The sequence below is a fragment of the Lampetra fluviatilis genome, chromosome 3 (assembly GCF_964198595.1).
Source record: "Lampetra fluviatilis chromosome 3, kcLamFluv1.1, whole genome shotgun sequence".
NCBI classification, from domain to species: domain Eukaryota; kingdom Metazoa; phylum Chordata; class Hyperoartia; order Petromyzontiformes; family Petromyzontidae; genus Lampetra; species Lampetra fluviatilis.
In genome coordinates this window covers 26,448,421-26,475,275 of record NC_136277.1, presented here as the reverse complement: position 1 = coordinate 26,475,275, position 26,855 = coordinate 26,448,421, and the positions used below count along the sequence as shown (strand labels likewise).

Here is a 26,855-nt window from a genome sequence, read left to right as displayed (position 1 = left end):
CGCCCGCAGGTTTCATGCTCTTACGTCCAATGTTCGCAACGGAAAACCAGCACACGGTGCGATGTCAAATCGTATGCGATTGAAAATACCGTAGCGATAGCATTCATATTATTTGCATTTATATCGCACCCATAATGTAATCAAACTTCCCTAGAGTGCAGTTTATTCTTTTTTTAATCCAGGGGAAACACATTTTTTTTACTAAATCCTTTAAATACAAGAGTTATGAATTTTCAACGATTCGCAAGTGAAGCCCTTGGACAAACGCACGATTCAATGCACTTTGTCAAAGGTCGCTTCAAAAGCATGTGTGTAGAAATCCAAGACAATGACAAAGACCCCCCCCCCTGCATAGCCTCAACAGACTTTTTAAGGCAAGTGCTGTTCAGCGAGCACCATTCACATCGAGTATACACCAGCGGACATCCAAGTGCATTCAGAAATGTGAGCCGGTGTCCATAACATATGACTTTTGTAGAGCAAAATAATAATAATAAAAAGTATAGGGCAAAAATAATCCACGGGAGCACGGTCCCTCTCTAGATCTTTAAAAGGGAATGCCATGTCTGGGCACGGAGGACTCGAAAGTCTCCATTTCCCACAAGTCCCCACCGGTGCCACAGCTGTCACATAGCACGCACGGCGACAAGCGACGTGCCGCCGAGTGACGCCCGCTCCTTCGGGGGGGGTCCTCCCGGCAGAAGCAGCAGCAGCAGCAGCCCCCCACACCCAACCCCGCCCGCCTTGGCCGCGTGACACATGAAACGACCGCGGGGAACGACATCTCTCACTGTCATCTTCTCAAGCAGAACCGTGGCTGTCGCAACGACGACGGCGGCGCCGCTCCGTACGCTGACCTCCCTCCCCCCCCCACCACCACTGTGACCCCTCTCCCCTCCGCTCCCCCACAAGCCTTGCTGCCCCTCGAGTCAACAAACAAAAACTACAGGCTTCGCTTTTACTCTGTCAAACCTAATAAAACGAGCACAAAAAAAAACTTGCCGAATGTTCCTTATTGCCTAGTTGTTTGTTTTTTTTTGACCACGCGCCGGTTCTCCCTGCCTCTGCATTGTAACGCGCACAACAGATTTCAGGGATGACACTCGCATTAAAGGCAAGTGGAGTGACGCGGGCTTTGTGCCCATCACACAGACACGCCACCCTTCCATTAGTCAACCCTGCCTCCAGCTTCCCTATGGCTATTCCCACGTGGATTCGTACGATTGACATCTACGACTTGCTTTGACGCACTTTGCACTACTGAGAGTCGCATCGCACCCCCCCACCCCGTCCCGTCCCTTGCTCGCTCCTTGCTGAGAAGCACTGCATGTGTCTTAGCTGCCAGGACTCGGGTACAGGGCAGGTTTACGGAGTCCAGTGGCGCTGCGCAATCGACACGCTCCGGTGTTGCGGTTCTGACGTCGTAATTACAGGAACTATTGGGCCAGACGATGAGGGAGGAGGAGGGGAGGCAGCCGAAACAAAATCAAACACGCAAAAGATCCTTTTGCAGGGCAGCACGCTTAAGTGCGAACAATTTCTCAAACTTATTTATGCACGCGCGCGCTTGGGCGATAGGCACAAAAATGCGATGCGGAAAATACCGCGTCGCGTAAGGCGGTGGCGATCCTTGTAAAAGTACAAGAATCGCTATTATTCTTCTGCGTAAAGCTGGAGATGTGAACAAATTTCACACGTGACATTCACAACGCTTGAATGAATTCAGTTGTCTTCAAATAATATTAGAGTTATTTTTAAACATCATCATCGTCATCACCACTGTTGCCTCAGTCTGTACCTGTCAAACTTTATTTGTAATCGCATCATATTGCATTATTCAATAAAGCAGTGTACATACCTGATCCCCAGCGGACTGATTTAATTATTGTATGCCATTACAAATAAATGCAATCGAGTATTTTATGGCCTGACCCATTTTACCTTGCAACATTATGAACAGTTGTTAGTAATATTACAGCCGCTATATATCATGCATACAGTTACAATTCATATTACTCGAGTACTATGCTACATTTAATTGCATTTTTCTGGAAACACCACCGTCAAGGTATTACATTGCTATGTATATAAAATATGGACTTGTCTCATTGAGGAATATATATGCTTACACAACTGGCATTGATGTATACAACTAGCATATGTTTCAACAAATGCCTGCATAAATCCTCGCGCGAGTTTTTCTCTCTCTAAAGTTATGATTTTCTCCCGTAACAAAATTACTGGCCATCAAAAAAACATCACCAAATTACTTAATTGTAAAAACATATTAAAAAAAAGATCAATGTTTCTTTGAAAAAAATAAATCATATTTTACAGTTATATAAATAAAACAATTCCCAACATCTGCTCGACTGCAGACGTATCGGACACACCACGAGTACGCGATCGAAAATGCGCGAACATTTTTCCATATTACAGAATCACAGTAATGAGACACGTGACAAGCTGCCAGACTATTTGACACAAATTGACCTGAGCTCAGCCTTGGAAGTTCTTTTTTCATCTCTGGCAACGGTATCCCACCAGGGCAAATTTGCCATGGCGAGTACCCTCACTCATCTATATCTTTACTTGTGTTGCAAGAAAGCCCACAAGCCCTCCCGGTGACCACGGAGGTTTTGGAGCAGACGTAGCGCAGCGTGGCGTAGTCCGTGATCATGCAGGACTTTGCTCGCTGTCACCCTTCCCCCGATGGTCGTGAAGGGGTTCGCTCTTAAAATCGGCCACACGAGAGCGGAGCCACGGCAATGTACGCAGACACACTGAAGCCCTCCTTTAATTTCTTTAGTCGACACGCAAACAGACTTTTTGGGGCAAGTGTCGTTCGCGGAGCACATATCAAGGCCGGCGTTGTGGCACACGAGGGGGTGGGTGGCCAGCACGACGCCCGACCGCCTTTGTCTCCCCCACAGTGGCGATGTTTACACATCACGCCAGGCACTCATTTGAGGCTTAGTCGACCTAGGCAAAGGCCCAGGACAGGTTCTAATAATCGTCACTGGTGTTGACCGTGAGCGAGTATCGAGATGGGGCTTGCCGGGCTTGCGGCGCAGCGCCCTAACCACTGTGCCAACGCTCCGCGGCATACATACACACACGCACAATCATAATTGGAACAAATACAAATAAAAATTGATATAAAGTATAATTTCAGCGACAGTTCAAAACGTCGCTGAAATTAAAACGCGTTCATACCGATGCTACAGATGTAATGTCAAAACATTTCCCCAATGCTCTATCAACGAGTCGATGTTTTACATCGAAAATTCACATAATTTCCACATAACTGCAAATTGTATTAATTGCTTATTATGTGTCTAAGTAAAATGAGTGCCATTATGAATAAGTGCTCTATATAATTATTTGAAATAACAGTGTTACTTTTCCCTCCATGTAAACATATTTGAAACCGTGATGCATTCATCATATGGAGCAATCCAATTTTAAGTGTTGACTGTATTTGATCTAAAATGGTAATTATTGAAATGCCTGCCACTAAGTTAAAGTTTCTGTAATGCAAAACATTAGAAACTATATATGCCTATTATTACAACCAATTTACATCGTTACAGATATATTTATCATTTTTATTTTACTTGATAACAGGGCCTTATATGCACATAAAACACACAAAACATATTAGCCATGTACGCGGTGGGTTTCAAGCCAGGCAAATAGAACTGAAAGTATCGTAAGAAACACTTGTCCATTTGCTTTCTTAATAAGACATTCGACTGTGGGTAGCAATTCGTTTGTTTCATGCTGTGGACTGCATATAAGCAAACCTAATATGTTTTGCCGAAAGATTCTGATGTGTGAGATTTTTGAAGCGTTTTGATAACTTGTTCAAACTCAAATTGAGAACAAAATGAGACAGAAATAACGTGTCCTTTTGTAGCCCTTCGTGGGCTAGTACACTGGGGGGGTCTAATGAGTGGAATCTTAGGGAAGTTAGTTACCTGTTAAAAACAAATATGCAAAAGTAAAGAATGCATTACAGTTTTCGCACATTAATTGCATTGCCTTTGAGCCGCAACAAACAGCCGAGGTGAAAATATGATAATTTTTACGTGATAAAAATGAATGAACGTAAAACTGTTGGGCACGTTTTATTAAATATCCTTAATCAAAAGGAAACCGACCGTTCAAGACAGCGTGACATCTCCTCATGGTGAGTGCCAGCAAACGCGGTTTACTCGAGGGCTGCTACCGTGCCATCGCCACGCTGTCAAACGCCATCTCATATGTACACAGCGATTATTCATAATCAGCACGTGCTGATATACATTTGCAACCGCAATTAAGAACGTTCGCTTTTCCAGGAACGCTAATTACCGCCGAAGTAATAAACACTGCTACCGACTGTCACGCGGAGTTATATTTGTAATACGCGTTTCAATGAAGCAAGCGCTCGAGTCAATCATCAGAGCTATTACTTAACAAGCCACATTTTATGCTGAGTAATGCAATTAATGTATATTTACATTTCAAGCATCTCAACAACTCAATTACCGACTATAAATATTGAGATAACTTCACACAGTGCGTCTTTCTGCTTCATAACACTGAGCAACGGAGAGGGGTCCCCCCCCCCGCCCCAGCAACGTAATTAATGACAAGAGCTGTTATCACTCCCGATCAATGTACCCATATTAATTTGTCACGAAAACAAATCTAAATGTGTACACGGGTTGTCGTATTCCGGAAGCCGCGCAAGTCACGCGCGCGCACGCCAGCGGACCGCACATATTGTGAAATGGGTGGCAAATCACATTCTAAAATTATCACATTCATTAGAGGCTATATAATTCACAAAGGACCGAAGACCCGATGCCCCTTGCTGTGAGTACAGTTGTAGGAATGATCTGTGCAAACTAATATGAATTTCTATGTAGCCGGTGCCCTGGGAAGCCATTGGACAGAGATTCAACTCCCAATGCAGTCTACCTAACAACCACTGCCGCATTCGAACGACAAATTAGAATCCCAATTAGTAAAAAATTCTCGACTGTGGCTTGTCTCTTCCAATATCAAAGGCCCGACCGCCGTTCTGGCTATTTGAAGGAATTAATTAAGCTACTTTTACATTTCCACCAAATTTCACCACAAGGACAGGTCCCTGGCCGTGCCCAGCTTTGTGTGCTGCGTGTATCCATGCTTGTGGCAATTACTCTCATTAAGGGAAAGATGTTCAACGTAATAGGATTATTCCTAGAGTTGCCAATTAACAGCCTTCCCGTCAAGGCATGTCACTCCAGCCGAGTGTGGATGAACTAAATCAGAATGCTTTGAACTGCGGAGTTTGGCTGGAACCGCTCTCCTGGGGTGCCAAGATCTGAAGAGAGAGGTGAGCAGAGACTCAAGGGAGCACAGGGGAAGCAGGGAGGGGTGGGCAAAAGGGGGAAGGCAAAGGAATGGCGAGGAGGGGGGCCACTGGGCAGTGGCAATCCGAACACATGTCACTAGGCCTTGCACTCCTACGTCTGAATCTGCTCGCCCTCCTCTGCTGCCCAACCCTCCAGGGTGGCCCCGGTTTCCTTTCTGTGGCCGTCCCAGAGGACCGACAACCGTTCTATATTTCCTCTCTCTCTCTCTTCTCATGTCTGCCTACACCCTGGCTCTCTCACACCTCGCACTGTTGCTAGCCATGCCTCAGTTTTCAGTGCAGGAATTGCACTGGAAGCATATCAATCAAAACCAGATGCTCTCTGGTCTGGCTGCGTTTGGCTGCAGCGTGATCTGTCCCTGCGGGCTCCCGGGCAGGATCTGTCCCGAATTCTTGCGCCGCTGCAGACTTGGAACACTCTGCGCCGCTCAGATTAGGAGAGTTAAGCCACACGGTCTTGCTGCAGACCGTGTGGCTTAAGAAAGCCACCTCAACCTCAATGCAATAACGGTTATCGCCGCAAAAATTATATGAGGGTGACGAGAGGGGAGCAGTCAGGGGCACCGTGGCAGATTATAAACATTCGGCTTTATTAGGCCTCCGTCATCCCTATCCCAGCGCAAGGAATCCTAAAATGTTCTGCCTTTATTTGGCCTGCAGCCACTATATACCTTTCCCACCTGAATTCCAGATGTGCATAGTGGCTGGTCGGTCTCGCGTTTCTCTAAAAACTGCAATTTTTGCTGCAGACGACTAACTCAACGCAGCTGCTACCGCGCGCTGTGATCTACCTGACACCGGAGTGAGAGACAAATTAACAGCACACGCGGCCGATAGACAGACACAAACAGAAAAGCGAATGGCTTTGTCAGTGCCGGTGGCCTCTCTCCAGCTGTGCCCATACATAACGACCCTTTATGTGGGTTTTTTTTCCCCTCGCTCTTTTAAAAAGTTGACTAGGACTGAATGGGGATTATTGTCAAGTGTACGTGTGCAAAGAGGTGCTTCTCTTTTGCTCGAAGCAAGCGGACGTACGACGGAAACTCAAGCTGGCTTCGATTCGACGATTCAGTTACACTTCGTGAATTCCCCCCCCCCACCTCCCGTTCTCCATGAACAGTTTTGATAAATCGTTACAAAAGTAAATGTACGGTTTTATCACTCGCAATTATACGGAGAGATTTTTTTAACTACACCAACAATAGGGAATGGCAGAACTAAACACTAAAAATGGTGCATTGTCAGAAAAAAACGATTTACAAAATTGGTAACGCAAGATGACATCTAATGCAATACTTATTGATTACATAACAATGTAGAGTTATATTTATAGATATCTAATGGCACACGTATATATATTCTGTTAAATAGTTGTCATCCACTATTTTTATCCGAAAAGAAAAAAAACATTGCTTTCGGTCTGATTGTCAACAACACAAAGTGAATGTCCGAGGGACTTTCATTGATTTAAAATGTATTTACTTGTACCTAGAACACACGCACATTTCCACTTTCTGCGTTCATTATTTTAAACAAAAGTGCTTATATATTTACACGATGTATATTTACATCCTAAAATTTAAATGGAATTCAATTGAGCACACCAACAGCGAATGTAGACGTTCAACTTAATAAATTCTAGCGTCTCCAAGTTCATGTAAAAATGAGAATAACGATTCAAATAAAGCTTGTCTCATTCACGCTTTCGAGTACGATTAAACGAACAGCTTTTTGCTCTTTCTTTTACACGCATATCTTGAGCCTCTTTACTTTTAAAAGAGCACGTAAGCGAGGCGGTTATCGCGCGTAAATTCCACCGCACTCAGAACGGGTGAGAGTCAAAAGTCTCACACTTAAAAGTGAACGAAAACAACACGGGCGCAACGCTCCCGACACCAAGAGAAACCACGCACATTCTCTCCAACAACAACAACAACAACAAAAAAACAAACAAACCGAGTGTTTAACATGCAGGAAAATTTGAATAATAATAATAATGCAGGAGCTTACGCTGTTGATGATAGAAGACATCGCGGTGACGAAGTTTGGCTAGTCCACGTGCGGCAGCTACGGTGAGAGACAGAGGGGGGGGGGGGTAGGAAGAGGAGGAGGAGAGGGGGTTGGGTTGGGGGGTTAGAAGCCGGCGCGGGCAATCCGCGGCCCCGCAGCCCGCCCGCGTCTCAGCGGCCACCGGGACATTGCGCGCGATGCGCTCCGTGCGCTCCCGTGCGCTCCCCCATCCCTCGCTCCGTGCGCTCTTCCCGTCTCGCTCCGTCCCTCCCTCCCTCTCTCTCTCTCGCGCGCGCGTTCGCTCACACGCACGGAATAGAGACACGGAGCCCCAGGTCGCGGCCGGCGGCGGCGGGCAGCAGCAGCAGCAGCAATTGCTCGCCCCGGCGAGCGAGCGAGCAAGCGAGCGAACGCCGTCGTTGTGCTCCAACGGCGGAGGCAGAGTCGAGAGGTCTTGCCGCTCTCTCCCTCTCACTCCGGCAGCAGCGGCAGCAGCAGCGGCAGCAGCGGCAGCAGCCTTGGTCCCGACGACCGTCTCTCCATCTCCCCTGCACCGGATCGATAGACCATTCTTCCCAGCACTCTGGACCCTCCAGGGGCCTGATTACCCCACAAGCCATGGACTAGCCAGGGCTCTGGCCAACAGCAGTAACTTTTTTTTGGCTCCCCACCCCTTGCTCTGCCCCCCCCACCCAACCCCCTCCTCTTGCAGCCACCTCCTCCCCAAAACCCACCCCCACACCTCAACCCACCACTCGACCAACCACCTCTTTGACTATTTAGGCTGTGCTTTATCTCTCACCCCCCCCCTTAAATCTGGCGCGCAGGTTTTATCATAACCTAGGGACGACTCCTGCTCGCAGCTAAACAATTATTTAGCTCGTCTCCGCACCCACCCCCCCAAATCCCCTCTTGCTTGCATATTCCAGTTGTTTTTACTACACCTGCAATCACGCGCTTTTAAGCCATCCCATGTAAGTATGTTGCTAAGTGTAAAAATATTCGCGTGACAAAGTCACAATATATTGTTGAAATGTAGAACAAAACAAGACTGTTTTAAAGTAATTTTTTTTTAAGGAGGGCGAGGCATTTGTAAATATTAAACATTCTTACGTGACGTTCCTATTATTTTCCACAACCGAAAATCATCTCCTACTTGTAACAAAACAAAGGAAGGAGCCCTTTTTGAATGCGATCAAGTGTCTTTTGTCCTGTCGAAGACACGGGCCACCTTTTTTTTGTAACGACACCTTCGACAGGACGCGTGACACAGAATAATATGTAGCAGCCTCAAAAGCTGATGATTCAGGGACTATTAATCCCACTTACGCTATCTGCGCTGGCTCGCAAACGTCAAGTTTTCTACATAATTTTTGCATCTGAATTCCCTGGCTGTCAGGATGACAAGTTCCTGGTACCCTTCACGCTCGCTGACTAGGCTGCTTCGTCTGATGAGCTCATCAGCTCTGTCCGGGAGAGCACTTATAAGCATTAGGGACAGATAAGACCTGCAGAGATGGCGACACACACACACGATGTTTGCAGGGAAGGGCCAGATTGAAATGTGCCGCAAAAAAATGTGGTGAGGTATTTTTGATTAAAATATTGCAAAAAACATTTAAGCCCAAGTACAATTGTGTCCATGAAACAAAATACGACTTATTTTCGTCGTAATTAAGCAAGAAATACACCAGAATATAAGATAACATTAAATAGGTTTTTTTGATGTGCAATTCTTAAAAGCACAAAAAAGGGTGTTCATTAAAAAACTGTATTTAAATAATTTATGGAAATTAAAAAAGGCCAAAGTGAGCTGATGGTAGCCTTAGTTCTTTAATGAACGTGTTTTATTTAGAGCCGCGTTTCGTGTTAAAAAACGTCACCTTGTTACGATGCCATTCTCCTTGGAAATAATTTTAAATCAAGCCAAAAAGAACCGAGGGAGAGAGAGAGAGAGTCGGCGATATTTGATTTACTTAATAATGCAGTAAGTATCGTAAACAAGAAGACATTAAAAAAACGGGCCACAATTTTGAATAACTAGAGTGTAAGTGATGAGAAAAATCATTATTGCAGCAGTTTTTTTGCACACTTCAACGAGGGTGGCAGATCAAAGAAAACAGATGCTCTAATGATGCACCCCCGACACTCGGACAAATTAGCTCGCTGGACACGAGCATCACTCAACCTCTGCAGGTGTTGATCTGACTTGTTTCTGTTTAATTACCTTAAGCGGTAAATCAACTGCCGATGGTAATGACCTAACTGCACACATGAATCCACTTTTTTTTTTAATATAGCACGGTGTAACGCCATCACAAAATGGAATCGTTGGAAGTTGCCAATTATGACTGTCACGATGAGACATTTATGTGTCAGACGATAGACGATAAACATCCACAGCAAATGTAAAAAATTAATTTAACCGACAAATACCTCAGAAACAAACTTGACTCCAATAGCTTCTTAACAAGGGAACCCATATTAATTCCATGTCAGCTTTGACAAAATATTTGATATTTTAAAATTAAAGCGCTAACAACTTAACGGTGCATTTCCATGAGCATAAATATATATGTATACAAATATAAAATACTACATTCATGTTACCTTGTCAATCTACTGCTGGATGAAAGCCTCCCATTGCCATGTCAGTCATATGGAGGTTGTTTGACAACGTATGTATGTTGAACTTCTTTCGCCCCGTACGTAGCCAACCGTGCTAATCGGAGGTGCGGTGACCATGCTTCACCAAGCTGGTCACGTGCTTTTTTGGATGAAGTAGCGATGAGGGCAAGAGCCAGTTGAGATATCACAAACCGCTGGTGCTTTAGCAATTGGTCAGCAATTGGACTAAGATTGTCGAGTACCCATAGCGCAGTGCAGCAGCGACAAACCACTGCCGTCGCCGCTTTCGCAACAATTTCAACGTCAAAAATAAAACAAACTTTCCTTTTTCCTGGTTTTTAAGAAATTAATGAAGAGACCGCTTGTGCGGCTTCTGGTGCACAGCGCAATCAAGGAAGATAAGTTCGTTATTCCACCTGCTTTGTGGAGAGAGGATGCGGGTGCAATTACTAAATCCAAATATAACTTCGCGATGATGCGTCGCCGAAAAGAAAGGCCGAGAATAATTATAATGAAGACGATCATGAGAGTGCATGTCGCGTTTTTTGTGTGTTGTTAAAGGTTATGAAAAAAAATAATTATGAAAAGAGATTTTGATTTAAAGCAAACGCTGCGATCTAAAAATGTGGTCTGCCGCGTGATTTACAACTGTTCAATTGATACCTCGCGCGTCAGATGCAGATGCCATCGATATTTAATTCCTCCACTGCTCTTGATGTTGCTGCTCATCACTGTTACGTGGATCAAACCAAAAACAGGATGGCATGGTCCAAACGGTGGCTTGAAACATTTATCAATCGGGCGCACATGTGTTTTGCACGTATATGCGTGTCTGTCTGTTCGCGCTTCTGATAGGGAGCGGTGGCACAGTGGTTAGTGCACCGCTCTAAAAAACCCGACGCCAGTGCGATTTCTGCTCACCGTGGTGAATATTTGAACCTGTCCTGGGCCTCTCCTAGGTCGACTCAGCCTTAAATGATTACTCTACCTGGGGCAGTGTGTAAATATCAGCACTGGGGAGACGAGGCATGCAGGCATCGTGTTGGCCACTCACCCCATTACACACAATATTGACCTTCACGGGTGCTCGCTAACAGCACTTGGCACAACTGTCTGTTAAAGGCAATAGGGGAGATCATTGTCTTTGTTCTAATAAGCACATCATGTAGTTTGATTAGCAGAAAGCATGACACTATGATGGTTAAATTGGAATCCATTGAAATATATTACATTAAAAAGGTCATGACAATACAATTTCGAAGACAAGAATTGACGTATCGCATTCCACAAGTTAGTTGTACAACTACTGATGTCACAGCACGTAAGCATGCACACATACAACTTAATCACAACGATACCCTGATTAGTATTTCTTTAATTTTGTCAGTGCCCGCTACATCCTTATCCTGAATGTGGTATCCGCGTCATGCCAAGAGATGACACATCCATGTAGATCTCTTGTAGAGCTGTGTAACCCTTTGTGAGAAAATTGCCAAAGAAAGCGGATATCACTGACACCGTAAATTGACCTCTCGTCTTGCACAGTAGGGCGTTCACTCAATGAATTGTAGAGGCCTTTCCATAAGAAATATTGCACTTGCAACATTTCTAATGGAACGTTTGTGTTTCAAAACTCCATTTACACATGGAATTACATTCACTGACAGCACGCGAAACAAGCTTTTCAAGACGCACACACACACGCGGACAGCATCAACAATACCCGTAATGTAATGTGTGTAAACATAGATAAGCATCCATATAGACTAGCGACTCCATAACGCTGCACGCAGTTTGTATTTAATCATGCATTCTAAAGATGAGTGGATTTCAGTAAACACTCCTCTCGCGCAAGCAAAGACAATGCCCGGGCCATGTTCGACGCATCTCCATGACATTTAAATAAAAATGACACCACGAGCTAATTTGGCTGCGTTCCAGACTCCGTCTCCTTTGGCCCGAGCGAGCCATCCTCTTTTCGCCATCTCACCCCAGGGCCCACAACATTTCCAACCCCTTCCTCAAACCCACCAACCTTACTACCCACCCTCCCCACCTCATGCCACCCCTCTCCCTCTCCTTCCCACCCACCCAGCCACCACCTTACACACCAAACCAGCACCAACCTCTTCCACACCCCCTCCTCCCCCCCGACACACCCCTCCCCTATAAACCTCGCCATCACCCCCTCGCCCTCCTCTCAAGAGAGTGCAGCTGGGTTGGTCCCGCAGGCCACGCGGCTAAGCTGGTTTTGACACACTTCTCACAGCTGCAGGCGATCCGAGGCAGCGGGCGCTGTTTACGCCACCATATCGCGATGAATCTCCCAGCCAGGGAAAACTATGTTGGATCTCAGCTTTGGTAGGCCAGCAGATGTGCCACGCCTTGCCGTGTGCTCTCATTTGGACGGGCGACCAACCTTGTTAGGCATTTTTCGGTCGTCCGCTCGTTTTCAGCCAGTTAAAAAAAAAAACACGAAAACCAATTAGAATTCTGTTTCCAAAAGTCCAAGTAATTCTGTGTGCTCGGTCTGGAAATGAAGCCATTTGAACCCGTCAGGAAATATGGTGCTTTGCAACTTTTGGGTCGGCGTGATTAGCGTGAAAATAATTATCAATTATTTCAGGCGGAAATAATGTATGCTAATTTATTATGCATCGTGATTCAATTTGTTTATGAAACGTATGTACATGCAATTATTCTTATTTTTATCCACATTTTTTAAAATACACATCATTTTAATACACCATGCAAACTGCCCATTATTATATCTGTTTACGTCATACGTACAGCATGTGTGCGAGTTGCATTAGCGTTGAAATGGCTGCAAATCGTGCAGACTATCTCTAAACCTTACACCGTCCAAAGGCCCGCCTGGATATTGCTTTTGCTCAGCTGCGCAGTAGCGGCACGCAGAGAGACATTGCTCAAAGGCTGGCCTGTGACTAATCACAAGTGTAGATCTAATCACGTGTGGCCGTGCAGTCAATCAGGGGGAACTTTCCAAGTGCTTTTAAAAAGGCATCATGAGGCGCAGTCACCCAAACCCATAGCAGAATTGGCCAATAGCAGAGCAGCTCAGTACACACATCCCATATACACATATCCCATATACACATATCCCATATAGACATATCCCATATACACACATCCCATACACACACATCCCATACACACACATCCCATATACACACATCCCATACACACACATCCCATATACACATATCCCATATACACACATCCCATACACACACATCCCATACACACACATCCCATATACACACATCCCATATACACATATCCCATATACACATATCCCAAGATCAGGCACCCAAAAAGCGGATACTGTAATTGATTGTCCAAATAAAAAATTGATCAGAGGAGGCTCGTCAAGTACAGTTATTCAAAGCACGTTCCAATAAGTTTGTTCATCAAATTAGATGTCCGAGGCAAATAACTTTGGAATGTTAGATATTTCTGTATACATTCCATTTCATTGCAGGCTGCTTTAGTTAAATTAAACCTTCAGTGAGGAATTTTAAAAAAAATATGCAGCTTAAATTACATAGAAATAATGACATACGATCGCATGTAAAAGGCAGAATGCAATTGTAAAAATGAACACCTTTGAAAATGTGGATTCTCTGGCATTTGAACTGTGACTTTGCGCTCCGTTCGGCGTCAATACTGGCTGGTTATTAAATAAAAAAACATTCACCACTCACTGTATTCGGGACTCCAGACCTAAAAATAAAAACACTAGATAGCGTTAATATGTTCCCAGGTACTCGTATTAATTGTTAATAGTATAGCCAATAGCAGATGCAGTTTCCCCAACTTGTCGTGCAGAAAAAAACACACTAAAAGGGATCGACCATGAAATATTAAACCAACGGTAAGGTTTTCCGTTCAATCCGCAGTAGCTGCATTTCGAAGAGCACAAACTTTAAGAATACGAAATTAACGCACGGGCTAGCCCTAGTAAATGACTACATTGTTTTACATGCCAAAGCAAATTAGAAATTTGGCATCTGGGAAGATTAACGTGTCATTGCCTATATAACTACAATGTCAACCTAAAGATATCGTGCGCCAGACAGGAGGAGGAGGTTTGGCTTTGCTGGATGGATTCCAGGCAATACAGCGGCGGCGTTAGCGCACAGCGGTGCCAGGTGGAATCCGAATGGAAATATCACCGCTACCCAAGACACCGCAACACCGGCGTCTGCCCGGTGACAGGGGCACCGTGGCGGCGACACTGACATTTTGTACGACAAGCCAAGAATCAATAGCAAGAATCATGACCACATTAGCAGCAGCACTTAGGGCCTGTCACGGGACATGACTGTCAGCTTGTTATTCCCGGCAAAAAAACACAGCGTGGTTGTCCGATATCGTCACGTCACATCAAGCCACGAGCAACCACTGCGGCGTGTGCACCGCCAATGTGCTGAAAAGCCTGCCAGGGACACAGAGTCTGAGGCAGGTCTGCTCACGCAAAGCCACGGCTGTGTGCTTCTGCATCTGTTCCCAATTATGCACTTAAAACCAAGCTTTTATCCAAGATATATATCAAAACTATATATTAAAAAGAAACATTTTTTTGTTAAGTATTATGTTCAGATTAGTTATTTTGCTATTTGTTATACTTTTTAACTCAATAATATAGTGGGTGTGGTGTGTTTTTTTTCAGTTCGGTGAGCTAAATAGTTTCTGGTATTTCCTCGTATGAGGCTCAATTAGGTGTTATATTTTTTGAAAAGCCCTGAATCTACGAAATTCTCTCAATCATAAGTGTTTCGCATCACGATCCATATATTTTGAGAGGAAAAAAGAGCGTTGCAAAAGGAATACGTACGTCGCGTGAATGAATGGACATTTTCTTATATATATAAAAAAACAATTATAAATTGTGAAAATTTGTATAATTGCGTGCATGCTAAAAATTCACACGCAGAAAGTGAAATGGCGTTGTTGCTCAAGCGAGTGTGGGACGGCGTTCATCACCGTTGGCAGCCCCGAGGCAATGCTGGAAATTCCACGTTCGCGTGAAAAAGACCAACGATTGACTTCTCCTAAAAAGTAGTGCTCATTTTAATTGACCCCCAAAGACACGATGAGGCCGAGTCGATCAAATATACTAGCGGCAGACAGATTTGGGGGTGGTGATAACGTGGTGAGTTTATCGCAAGGGAATATTCCCATTTGTTGTTGTGCAGTTTCATTTTTATTCTTGTATTTATCTTAGCAACCCAGGTCTCTCGTTTGAAACCAACGGTGCGGTTTGAAAACCTTTTGAAAGAGGAGACCTGTCGTGTCTACATGCTCTCTTTCACCTGGTTGAAAATAAAGGATATGACAGACTCCCCGAATCAAGCACTTATGTGTTCAAGTGAATTAACCGACAAAAACATGACCATCCAAAAACGATCGACTGGTGCTCTTAAAATAAATAACGGTGGTTTTAGAATTACTTTTATACAAAGGAGCAATGAAATGTGCGACAGAAAACGAAGGCACAAACAGGGATTTTTCTAAATGAATAAAAAGCATATTCTTAGGTTTTTTCGGTAAAGTCACGTAAAAAACCTAAGCATATGATTCCTTGCAGTCACGAAAGCTTCAAATCTAGAATGAAAAGCATGAAGGGAAAGTAACTTTCGGGCAAAGAATCTGCTTAATCTGCAAAGATTTGTATTTTATTCCATTGTTGTTGCAATTACATTGCCCGTTTTTTCCCCCTATTACACCTCAAAATTTATTGCAGGAAAGCTATCATCTATTCAAATTGCAGAATAAGAAAAACAAAATCCTAATTACGTGAAACATGGTATGCCCAAGTTCACACTTCATACCTCGCCAGGTTTCCTGACAGCTTATTGGCACACCCGCAGAAAGTCACACCTCGAGCGCGTCATCTTAGTGACGGATTACGCTAAAACGACATTCCCCACTCTGCGCCTCTCTCCTCCATTACCGGCCCCCAGAAGAGTCCGTAGCTACGCGTCTGGCCATTACAACGCCGGCTTGGGTGATGCATTATTAAGAGCAGAACACCTTTACACACCGCATTCATCTTAATTTTCCCTGACATGAAAAATTGATGAAGTGAACACGTTTTCTGCAACTTGGTGCAATACAGAGGAAGGCTTCTCCGTGCACATTGTACCTTCGGGCAAATATGAGGTGAACTCTGCCCAAAAAAATGCCTAAAATCAAAAAGAGCGTCCGTGCAACGTATTTGTGGGAATACGTTCGCTGGCAGCAGGGAGCAGGAAAGCCACCGGAAAACCCAGAATGCATCTCTCTCTCACCTGGACACTATGGTGAAACCAGGCTCCTGTTTATAATGCCCGCACTTGAAAAATTTGTCTCGTTCTCAAAAAATTAAACCGCAATACGAACATGCTCTTAATTCAATGGCACTTCGTACTGCATTGAAACACACAGTATTGTAATTGCGCAGCATATGGAAGCAGGTGGGTTAAGAAAAAAATCTGCTGCTGCTAGTTTACTGTGGAACATGAGGGATGGAGAGAACTTTAACTCTCCTGTCTTAGGGCACCTGGCACGCTGTCATCAAGGGGTAAAAATAAAGGTTAATTAAGACAATTAACTCGCTCGCTCAAACGTTCATTAATTTCAGAGTGTGTTAATATGTGCATTAACACGAGCTTTGCTTATTTGCCCAGGCAAGTCAAAATGGAGTAGATTTATGGTCTTGTCTCTGATTTAAAAGTCATTAAAAGAAACCAGTGTCAAGACACATTGTTTTAAATGAGTTAATATGTTAAACATGCCACCATGTGATATATACGGTCTGTCGAAATATAATTGAATGTGCTTCATCTTACCTATATATGCATGTAATAGATGGGGAAACACCCCTCAATTGAGTATATGAGCTACAACTTGTTTTCTATTGCATTATGAATAAAAACTGGCTTATTGGTCCCAGTATAACTTGGAGAGCACCACAGGAACAACACCTTTTAAATGCCAACATTGTTTAATAGTTCATTGTTTTTATTATCATCAGCCATGGTCAATCCACTGCTGGATGAGGGCATTCACAAGCTGTCGCCACCTCTCACGATCCTGCGATATAATGACCCGTATATATTATAATATATATTATAATATATATTATAATATATATTATAATATATATTATAATATATATTATAATATATATTATTATATATATTATAATATATATTATAATATATATTATAATATATATTATTATATATATATTATATATATTATAATATATATTATTATATATATTATAATATATATTATATATAACAACCCACCTCGCACCTGCACATGAACCGATTGCATCGCTCCATCTCCATCGGTGGTTGTCATCTCGAATGAAGAATTTAATTGAAATAAGATCAAAGAATAATCGAGACAATATTTGAAATATGGAGATCAGAAAAATACTTTTTTTTTTATCTGGAGGAAAAAAACGATACGGCTATGAATAAAAAAAGACCATTTGGGGTCAAATGCTGACCTGGCATTGACTTGAGCAGCCATAAGAGGGCAGGTACAAAAACATTAACCACCCAGCTGCTTTGAATACAGCCCACTGCACAGCTGCTTTCCAGTAATGATTCGGCAGTGGACAGACAAATGCTGTGCTTTGGCCAACAATCATCTGTAGCTCGGAGAGAAAAATGTCTCGATTGCAATGGCTCACCTGTACAAAACGTTTCAGACATATCTATACGAAATCATTAAGCAAATGAGCACTTTCCTGTAATTCAATCCTTAAACATTAAACCCATAAATTAAATATTTAAAGTACATTTATCAAAATTTTTGACATTCAGCCAATTTTTTTTCTCCCCTCACACATTTCCCAAGCCACTAAAAAAGCTCAAAAAGACAGGATCAAACATGTTTAAGCTATTATTATTATTATTGTGAGAAGTAGTGGATGATAACTCCTTCCCCCCCTCCTCGCCTCGCCATAATAAAATTTTTAACATTTCAACGAAGAAGTAATTTACATGAAGATATATAAATGTGCACGTGTCGGGCAAACTTTATTGAGTTCACTGATTAGCCTGACGAACACACTACCATCGTTTAGACTGGTTTACAACAATCATTTGGATTCGTTGCGTTGGTCATGGGTGGTTGTGTGACCATACTTCACAACGCCGGTCAGGGCGGCTTGGTGAAGAGAGTGGCCAAGAGACCGGTTCCGATATCACTCGCCTCCGATGTTAGCCGTGGCCAGCGATCAAACTGAAGTTCGCCGGGAACGTCACGTAACACATAAATCACTGCACTAATGCTCCACCCAGCACGACATTTTTACAAAATGTTAATATTTTATATATTATTCATACAATGTATTGTGTTAAATTAAAATTGGCAAAGCAGGACCATATAGCGCCAACCCAACACGACAAGAATATTTTTTTTACATTATTACATTTACTTTTTTTCTGAAATGTTTTGTTAATGATGTACATCTTGTGTATGTAGCAAAAAAAAACAACCACTTTCAACATGAAGCATCTTGTATTCATCTGCAAAGTTTAACGTGCAGGAGTAAAAAGTGTTATTTCCATATTAAAAAAAAAAATCACAAGACACTGGACATTTTGTGAGCCTGCTGCGTGTAAAGTTTAGAATGCTGTACTCAAGCTTTTATTAATAAAATCGCTCGAGCTGAAACTGCAAAAACAAAGAAAATCTGTAATCGCAATCAGGTTAAAACTGCTTGAAATTGCCACTTTCATCCCCACGACTGCAGAAAATCCAATACCCCAGATAGTAATGGATATCACTATCGAACTGCAGTGTCTTACAGTAGCCAGAATTGACCCATCGTAATTAATGTCATGCTGGAAGGTGAAGGTGTAAACCGGCGAGCATTTGTATCATGGCACAAATTATCCATATCTCAGCGGATGAAACCATTTGATGAGGCTCTGAGTGGCTGGCGATAAGGACAAACCATCTGTGGGATTAATGCGGGAAGGCGCTTTTAGTCACCAATCACGCCTCGTGCCCTTTTTAGAGCCCAGTTGCTGATAGTGAGACGGTCCCTTCTGAGAGCGAAATCAGCACTCTGTAACCAATCAATGACACTTAAAGTACACGGAAGCACAGGCGGGACTTGCCCAGTGTCAGGAGATTACAAGAATCTCAATTACGGCCCTTCACATTAGCAAGCAATAATATGCCGCTTTATAACTCATTCGTGTGCCCGCGACATTCACGAACACCCCAGGGTGGACAAATTCTTCCTAGAAGGGGGGGGGGGGAAAAACCTGTTAAGTCGTTTTTACCCCTCAATGTGTACACAGAGAACCCCACGAAGTGTCTTGGTGGCTGCTCTGTCACGTTACGCTAATAGCAGTCATTTTACCCGCCACCACCACCCCCACCACCCCTTCCCCTTGTGAGCAGTGGGAATAGTCCCTAGTCACTTAGGCCAAATAAAGACTGCAGTTGTTCAATAAGTGACCTACCGTATTGGATTCCAGGGTACAGCTCCTAAATCAAATTCGTACGTTTTGGTTAATCTATTTTGAAAAACGTTTTTTTTTTCGCGACGCAAGGCCAACAGTCGTGATAAACTACAATACGTGTGTTTTGACATTGCACGGTGCCATTGCCCGATAAAATGTTGTTTTGCCGCGCGCTACTGCCGTTGCGTGCCTTATGCAAGAAAACGAGGTAAACTCTTCGTGAGATGCACCAATTAAAATGCAATAAATCTCTTACAAAAAGTTTCTGGAATCTCCACAGTCAGCACTTAATACTGTATTGCGCAAAAAAAAAGTGATTTAGTTTTTTTTTACAAACTAGATAATTGTCACAAATTGCCATTCACTAATGTGATAAAACCTCATTGAGTGTTGACTTAATTACGTATTTTCTCCTCGTTTTTTGTTTAGGCTTTTTTTTATGCCCCATCCCAAAAATTCTCTCGTCGGAGAGTTATAATCAGTACCCCACGGTGACCCCTGCCTATACCATCGGCCCAATTGTCCATCAGCCTGGCATCAGATTAACAGGCAGAGGGTCCATTTGCGTCTTGTCAGTGACATACAGTACCCTGGGCCCTCCATCCAATCAGCTCAGCCTGACACGTATTTGCTCATCCCAAGACCCTGAAGAGCGCCACAGGGGAAAAGAAGAAAAACCTAAATTAACACTTGACATTCAATATGGCCGGGGCATTAATTGGCCAGGCTTCCTGAGAAAGCAATTTTCTATTCCCAAACTGTTCACATGTCATGCGTGCTGAACAACTCTGGCCCTTTCCTCCGCACTCTCTAATGAGGGCTGACGAATTGCTGCGACGTGACAGGACTTTTTTTTTCCTCCGGAGCCGCTAGCTTCAGTCAATGTGGAGGACAGAGGAGGAGGTGGTGATGGCGGTGATGGGTGGGGTGGGGGAATGTGTATTAGAATGCAGAATAAATAAATAAATATTCAACAGACCTAAATGTTTCTATGTTTCACGAACAGACCTGTAACGGTACAATAAAACATTCTTTAGTAAGGGCCCTCAAAACACCTTTACACGTAAACCATGCACAGCCATCTGCCTCATTCTGAGCCAGGCCTGCCGCTTCCGTGCGCATCTGTGATAACATAAGCAGCCTCAAGCAAAGTGTTGTGTCCATAAAACATCTCTTTCCTTTCCCTGTGTGAATATTACATCGCGCCCATAAATTCACGTGACGAAGCACCGATTATATAAACCTTGTTTGCAGCAAATAACATTAAAGTTAATGTAGGACATAAATTGCAATGTGCTGCATTTCTACAGGCACCTATGCGTATTCAGATAATTTATATAAACACAGCAGCTCAGCCTGTATTTCTCACACAACGTTTATAAGGTGGTTCTCGCAGACACCAGATTTATTTATTGTTCCATAACAGCTGGGCCCAAGTATACAATGCAAACAGTGTCTGCCAATGTAAAAAATACAGTTTGCTTCTCTCTCTGCCCGTGGCGATAACTTTGTAAAAACAAAAACATTGCATAAAAAGAACTCCACAGTGGCACTGCTATCTTAAGCAATCTATTAAAAGTTACCAATTCGCGTGTGCACACCCAAACCAATGATCTTTTAACAGCTGTTTTATTTACATATCATTTTAATGACAGTAGTTGCTACTTACACATGCGGAAATTCAACAGATACACGTGCTACTGGCACATTTTCTCGTGTTTAATAAATCTACACACTGCTATGTGGACTGTGCTTGGAATTTGGTTTTGCCTAAACGTTTCACAGAATATGTTTTCTCATTTATATGTTCGTGGCTATGACACTTGTTTTCTATTATTATTATCAGAAACTGCATAAAAATGTCTGTGCATTAGATGACCATCAGACTAAAGAAATAATTCCCGTCCGAATAAAACACCAACGAGATGCCGCTTCGAAAAGGAAAAAAAACGCACTCTACCAAAGGCACGCCGCGACTTTTTGTTTCACGAGTTAAATTTCACTTGCTCCACTCATTCTCATGAAACTGGAAGTCTCGGAAGCAATGCTGGGCCACGCAGAGGTCCACGGTCATCGCCAGATTCGCTCCATTGTCCGCCTTTTCCACGGTGGGGCGGGGAATGAGGGTTATTGTTTGAAAGGAGTACACCAGTGGGCCCTGCAGACTCTTGCTCCCAAGGTGCCTCTGGCCCATGTGAGCATTGCAAGGCACACCATCGCCTGGCCTGTTAGTCAAGGTCCACGGCTCCTCGAAAAGCTAGAAGCATTGCCTCCATGACATTTGACACCCTCCTAACAAATGCCATGTCAGTTGGGATATGTCACCACTCCCAGCCAGTCAAGGGGATATTTGGTTGCCAGATTTGTGGGCACTGTTGGGGGACAATTTTTCAAATCGTGTAACAGAGTAAATCAAGTTGTTCCCTCCCACTCCCATTCACCCTCCCGTCTGCCCCTTTTTCCAATGTAAAAATGTACATTATTGCACATGTGGTTTTAATATCACACCACGAACATTTCTCAGCATAATATATAAAGTATTTCATGACTAACCAAGGTGTGCTGCGATTTCCAAAATCGCCCAAAAAGCGTGGTTTTACTGATACTTGTCAGCATTCCTTTTATCACTGTTGATGATTCAAGCGACAGATGTATTATTGGTATTGACGTCCTATGTAAAGTCATATATATGTAGGCATGTACTGGCTCAACTTTTCAGAAGCATCCAAAGTCTGCTTTGGCACCACAAGTCTTGAATCAAATTTATAGACGTTTATTTTTATTTTGGAAAACCACAAGTTTAAATGCAAAGTTACAGTAACCATTGAAGACATGTTTTGCAAATTCATGCATCTGATATACTATAATAAACACAGGGATATTGTATATTGAAATGCTTGAATATTATACCTGGACATCAACATTGTGTACACACCATTAAATAATAATTTTCAGCGTCACGTGGGTTTACGTTATCTAAAAGGCATACACAAATTATGTTAATTCACTGCAGTGAGGTATGCATGTATGTTGAACTTCTTTTGCACCGTACGTAACCAACCGTGCTAATCGGAGGTGCGGGGAAGGACAACAAAACTGACTGTCCGCTTCTCTGCGGAGGCAGAGCAATGGAATGGCTGTTGTGATTTTAGTGCTTGCTCAGCAAACTGTGGTAGGTGGTGGAGTGAGCTGGGTCGCTAACCCTGCCTTTTGCCTCGACCATGGCACCACTGACCCACGTGCCCTCCCCTACCATCTTGCTCTGCTCCAACCACCCCTCAACAAAAAAAAATCCACGAGCCCCTCCGACACCCCACTCCGACACAGCCTTCAGCCTTCAATTACATTCCAAGCAGATCAAAGCCAGCCCAGGGATGGCTCTGGGACCCACAGCGCCAAACGGCATCGCCAAAAAGCAACGTCTGCAACTCTGGGCAGAGTTACGGCTGGTCGCCAGCGTCTGCGCTCCGACTTTGGGAGAGCGGGCAGAGTTGCGACAAGGAAAAATTGCACAGGTAGACGCATAGCATGGCTGCAGAACGCCTGAGTCAGTGTTTGCAACGTTGGCTCAGTTTTAAACATCTATATTGTGCCTTAACTGGAGCGATTCAAGTCGCAGCACGTACGGACCAAACACATCTTTTGGAGAGTACATTCTGCACGGAGTGACTTGTGGCTGCGTCAAAGTTGCACGCATAAATCTTTGCCAGGTCCAGGTACGCAATGTTGACATCCATGCGTTGATTCAATGGCTTTCTGTGTCGAATCACAGTCATTACATTTTGAGTTTTGTCCTCCTTGCACATTAATCGTTTGGATGCTCAAAATGCAGTTCACGGAATAACACGACCACCCAACTTTGTCGTCCTCACTAAGAGTGGGCAGGAGTGGTAGAGCTACCTGCCCAGGTGAATAATTACCTATTGCGGTGTGCCGTGAGAGTAAACGTGTGCCCTGCACGTGGTTTGACAAACTCTAAACATATTGAAGTCGTTAATTATGTTTTACTCAAAGAGAGACTGCACAAAGTTTAACGCAGTCAATTGCAAGTTTTACACTTTTGAACTTTATGTCATTCTATAAACAATTATGACTGTCATAATTTCCTATGATCGGTTAACAATGGAAGTAAAATATGCTAAAATGTAATAGCAGTTTATGTCCCACAAATAATTCTGTTGGTTTATTTAGCATACCCCAAAGGGCTATTTACATTGGACCATCTGCTTCTGTGGTGCTTTCTGAGGGTTTGGTAATGGACGAAGAACACACACCATATATACCAATCTGTAAAAAAACATAAAACAGGGAAAAATTAAGTTGTTAAAGCGATGTAATGTTAGCCTTTAATGCCATACAAACAATGTAATACAACATATGCGCTTGTAACTGTCAAATGTATGTTTAAGAGCGTTTAAATGAACATGATTGTAATGTAATACAGTTGAGAATAAGCGTTACGTAAATAAATATATTAAGCAAGCCTTGTGTCCTGAGGCCATTGATTTTCCCACTGTGAGACAATATAAACCTTGCCTGTTTAATAAACACTTATGAATCATATTGCACCGAGCCAAAGCTGGGCTCCAAAGTAGTCGGACACATTAAGGTGGTCATTATTTTTTTGGCACGTTGGACTGATAATCATTCAAATAACAAAAAAAAACTGATAGGTGACGACGTAGACGCTGCATTTCACACAATTCTGAAACCGATTTTACACCACCGCAAGATATCTACGCTCATACCGCTGTGCCTCCTCCTGTTGGTATTGTTTGAGAGAGAGAGAGTAAAAAAGAAAATGTATTTAATCGACTATAACTCTCAGTTGTCGCATACCACATTTGTCATGGAATTAGGGTTGGTGTCAGTAGTATACGTTAGATCACACTTCTAACGCTAATACCGTCTATTTATTGACATTACAGTGCGATGATATACACATATACAAAGCAATGTTTAAGAAAAGATATTGGTGGTGTAAGTAAAAACTAAAAACAGGACATGTTCTGTCACTGTCAGATTAAAAACTAAATCAGTTTAACACGCAGGCTTTCGCGACCAATGTCACCCATAAGCGGTCTTCGGGTTAGATCGTGTAAATATATAAACGTGTCGTTAAACCCGCCACCGCCCGACACGGCCAATTAGTAAGGTTTGTCACATAAACAGAACATGCCAATTCGTTACTAGTTCAACACACCGGTGTTGTAGAGTAGACCCACAACATTTACAATTCGAGTACGATTGTACATGTTGTGGGTTTACTAATACGTGACAAACCTTCCTAATTGGCAGTGTCGGGTGGTGGCGGATTTAACGACACATTTTTATATTCACACGATCTAACCCAAAAACCTTCATTATGAAAAACTAAACGGTGAAATCTCACGCGACAGCCCTCCGTCAGTAAAAACATGCGATCACGAACGGACATCATTTATTGTGAAAAATCTCTGAAGGAGAAACTATGTAAATATAAAAACATGTGTTTGCTTACATTTAACAGAGCTTTGTTATGCCTATAAATAATATATATGACGGTAGAGATGCATTCATCTGGATGGGTGGTACTGCGACTTAAGTCCTTGACCCACGATCAAAAAAGGAGTTAACAAATGCCCAGTCAAGATCCAACGCAGCCTATCATCTGCATCATGGGTCAGATAAAGGAGCACCATATTGTGCTCACTTAAAACGCAAGTTTCCGTAGTCAGTGCAGCAGAACCCCCTCGAAATGACTACCCCTGTTAACGACTAATCGCTTAACGACGGACCTGCATAAAGCCCAATGTTAAGTGTATAGTGTAGCGTATAGTAGTGTAGTGTATAGTAGTGTAGTGTATAGTGTAGTGTATAGTGTATAGTAGTGTAGTGTATAGTAGTGTAGTGTATAGTGTAGTGTATTATAGTGTAGTGTATAGTAGTGTAATGTATAGTGTAGTGTATACTGTATAGTAGTGTAATGTATAGTAGTGTAATGTATAGTAGTGTAGTGTATAGTAGTGTATAGTAGTGTAGTGTATAGTAGTAGTAGTGTATAGTAGTGTAGTGTATAGTGTATAGTAGTGTAGTGTATAGTAGTGTAGTGTATAGTGTAGTGTATAGTAGTGTAGAGCCTGCATAAAGCCCAATGTGTTCGCTTACCGACCATTTCCCTGTTAACTACGGTACAGTAAATATTAATTAATGCATTGATTAGCCATGTTTATTTTAATATAATGTGTTTATAATGTTGTTAGTATCTTTGTGTATTAATACCCATCGTTTAAATATTATAACGTACGTTTTTGGGTGAAAGAGGGTAACTTACAATGCCATTGGAACGAATTAAGCCTTTAACATGTATTTCTTATACTCGCTTAACGACCAAATCGTTTAATGACTGGCTTCGTGGAACCAATTGCCGTCGTTAAGAGGGGGTTCGACTGTGTATGATCCATATTGGTTTTTGCGTCATGCAACGAGGTAGTTGATGTCAAGATTCTATTTTCTAGTGCACTGCCTGAACAAGCTCACATCACTTTGGGTGAAACGTCGCGTTACGTTTAGTCAAGAAAGTGTCAGAGTTGAATCAATACATTGGTGAGTGTAAATTATATCTTGGCAAATGTGAAGATCTCGCTGGGTGGTGGGAGGGTAGATGACAAGAATTTTGGCATAAAACCACCACACTGCCCAATCCAAAAACGAGTATGGATCACGTTGTGCTAAGTTCCGGCCTAATTTTACTATGGAGATGCCGTCATCTGTCATACAAATGTGGAATTTCCGTCACTGGCTCAGTGTCACCGTCAAAGGTAACCACGCCACCACACCTGCGTCAGCAAAGAGGCACGCGTAGTTTGACCTCGGGAAAACAAAAATGTAGAAAATGAATTGTATCAATTACGAGCAGCAATAAAAACGTAAAAGAATGTATGAAAAACAAAACAAGGCATGCCAATGTGCGGTATACCTACATAGCAATGTATAAAAAACATGCCCTGTGTGGAACCTGTGTGGCATTGGGCAAGTCGGGAGAGCTGCTGATTTTCCTTTTTGGTGAATCGCATCAAAAACCTTTGCACAGAAGAACCCACACACGCAACCCAATTCCCAGAAATGAGCCCAAGAAAGACCAACGACTTTTGTAAACGTTGTGTTTTCTAAATCAGATTTCACAACATCGTGAACAAAAAATTCTCACGCGTGCACAAAATCATCCAATCTGGCAGCCTTGCAAGTAGGACACGCATTGGATCTACAGTTTCACAACTGGAATGTGGTTGTCCAAAAGTTTACATTGGAAGAAAAAAGCCCATTTTTTA

General features: G+C 42.9%; 1 protein-coding gene across 8 annotated transcripts in view; it reads right to left on the bottom strand.

Annotated features, from left to right (window-relative positions):
- The window catches only part of LOC144955783 (zinc finger protein basonuclin-2-like), an 86,782-nt gene that overhangs the window by 35,250 nt on the left and 24,677 nt on the right, over positions 1–26,855 (bottom strand). For 3 of the 8 annotated variants that reach the window (XM_078885937.1, XM_078885933.1, XM_078885935.1), the window contains exon 2: positions 7,418–7,474. The exons of 4 other annotated variants lie outside the window; for them this stretch is intronic. Coding sequence is in view for 3 of the 4 variants with exons in the window: in XM_078885933.1 (XP_078742059.1) it covers positions 7,418–7,438 (21 nt within the window). In the remaining variant the exon portion in view is untranslated. Of the gene's footprint in view, positions 1–7,417; positions 7,475–7,729; positions 7,750–26,855 lie in introns of those variants that run through there. One more of the 8 variants, XM_078885934.1, reaches the window with a different exon arrangement.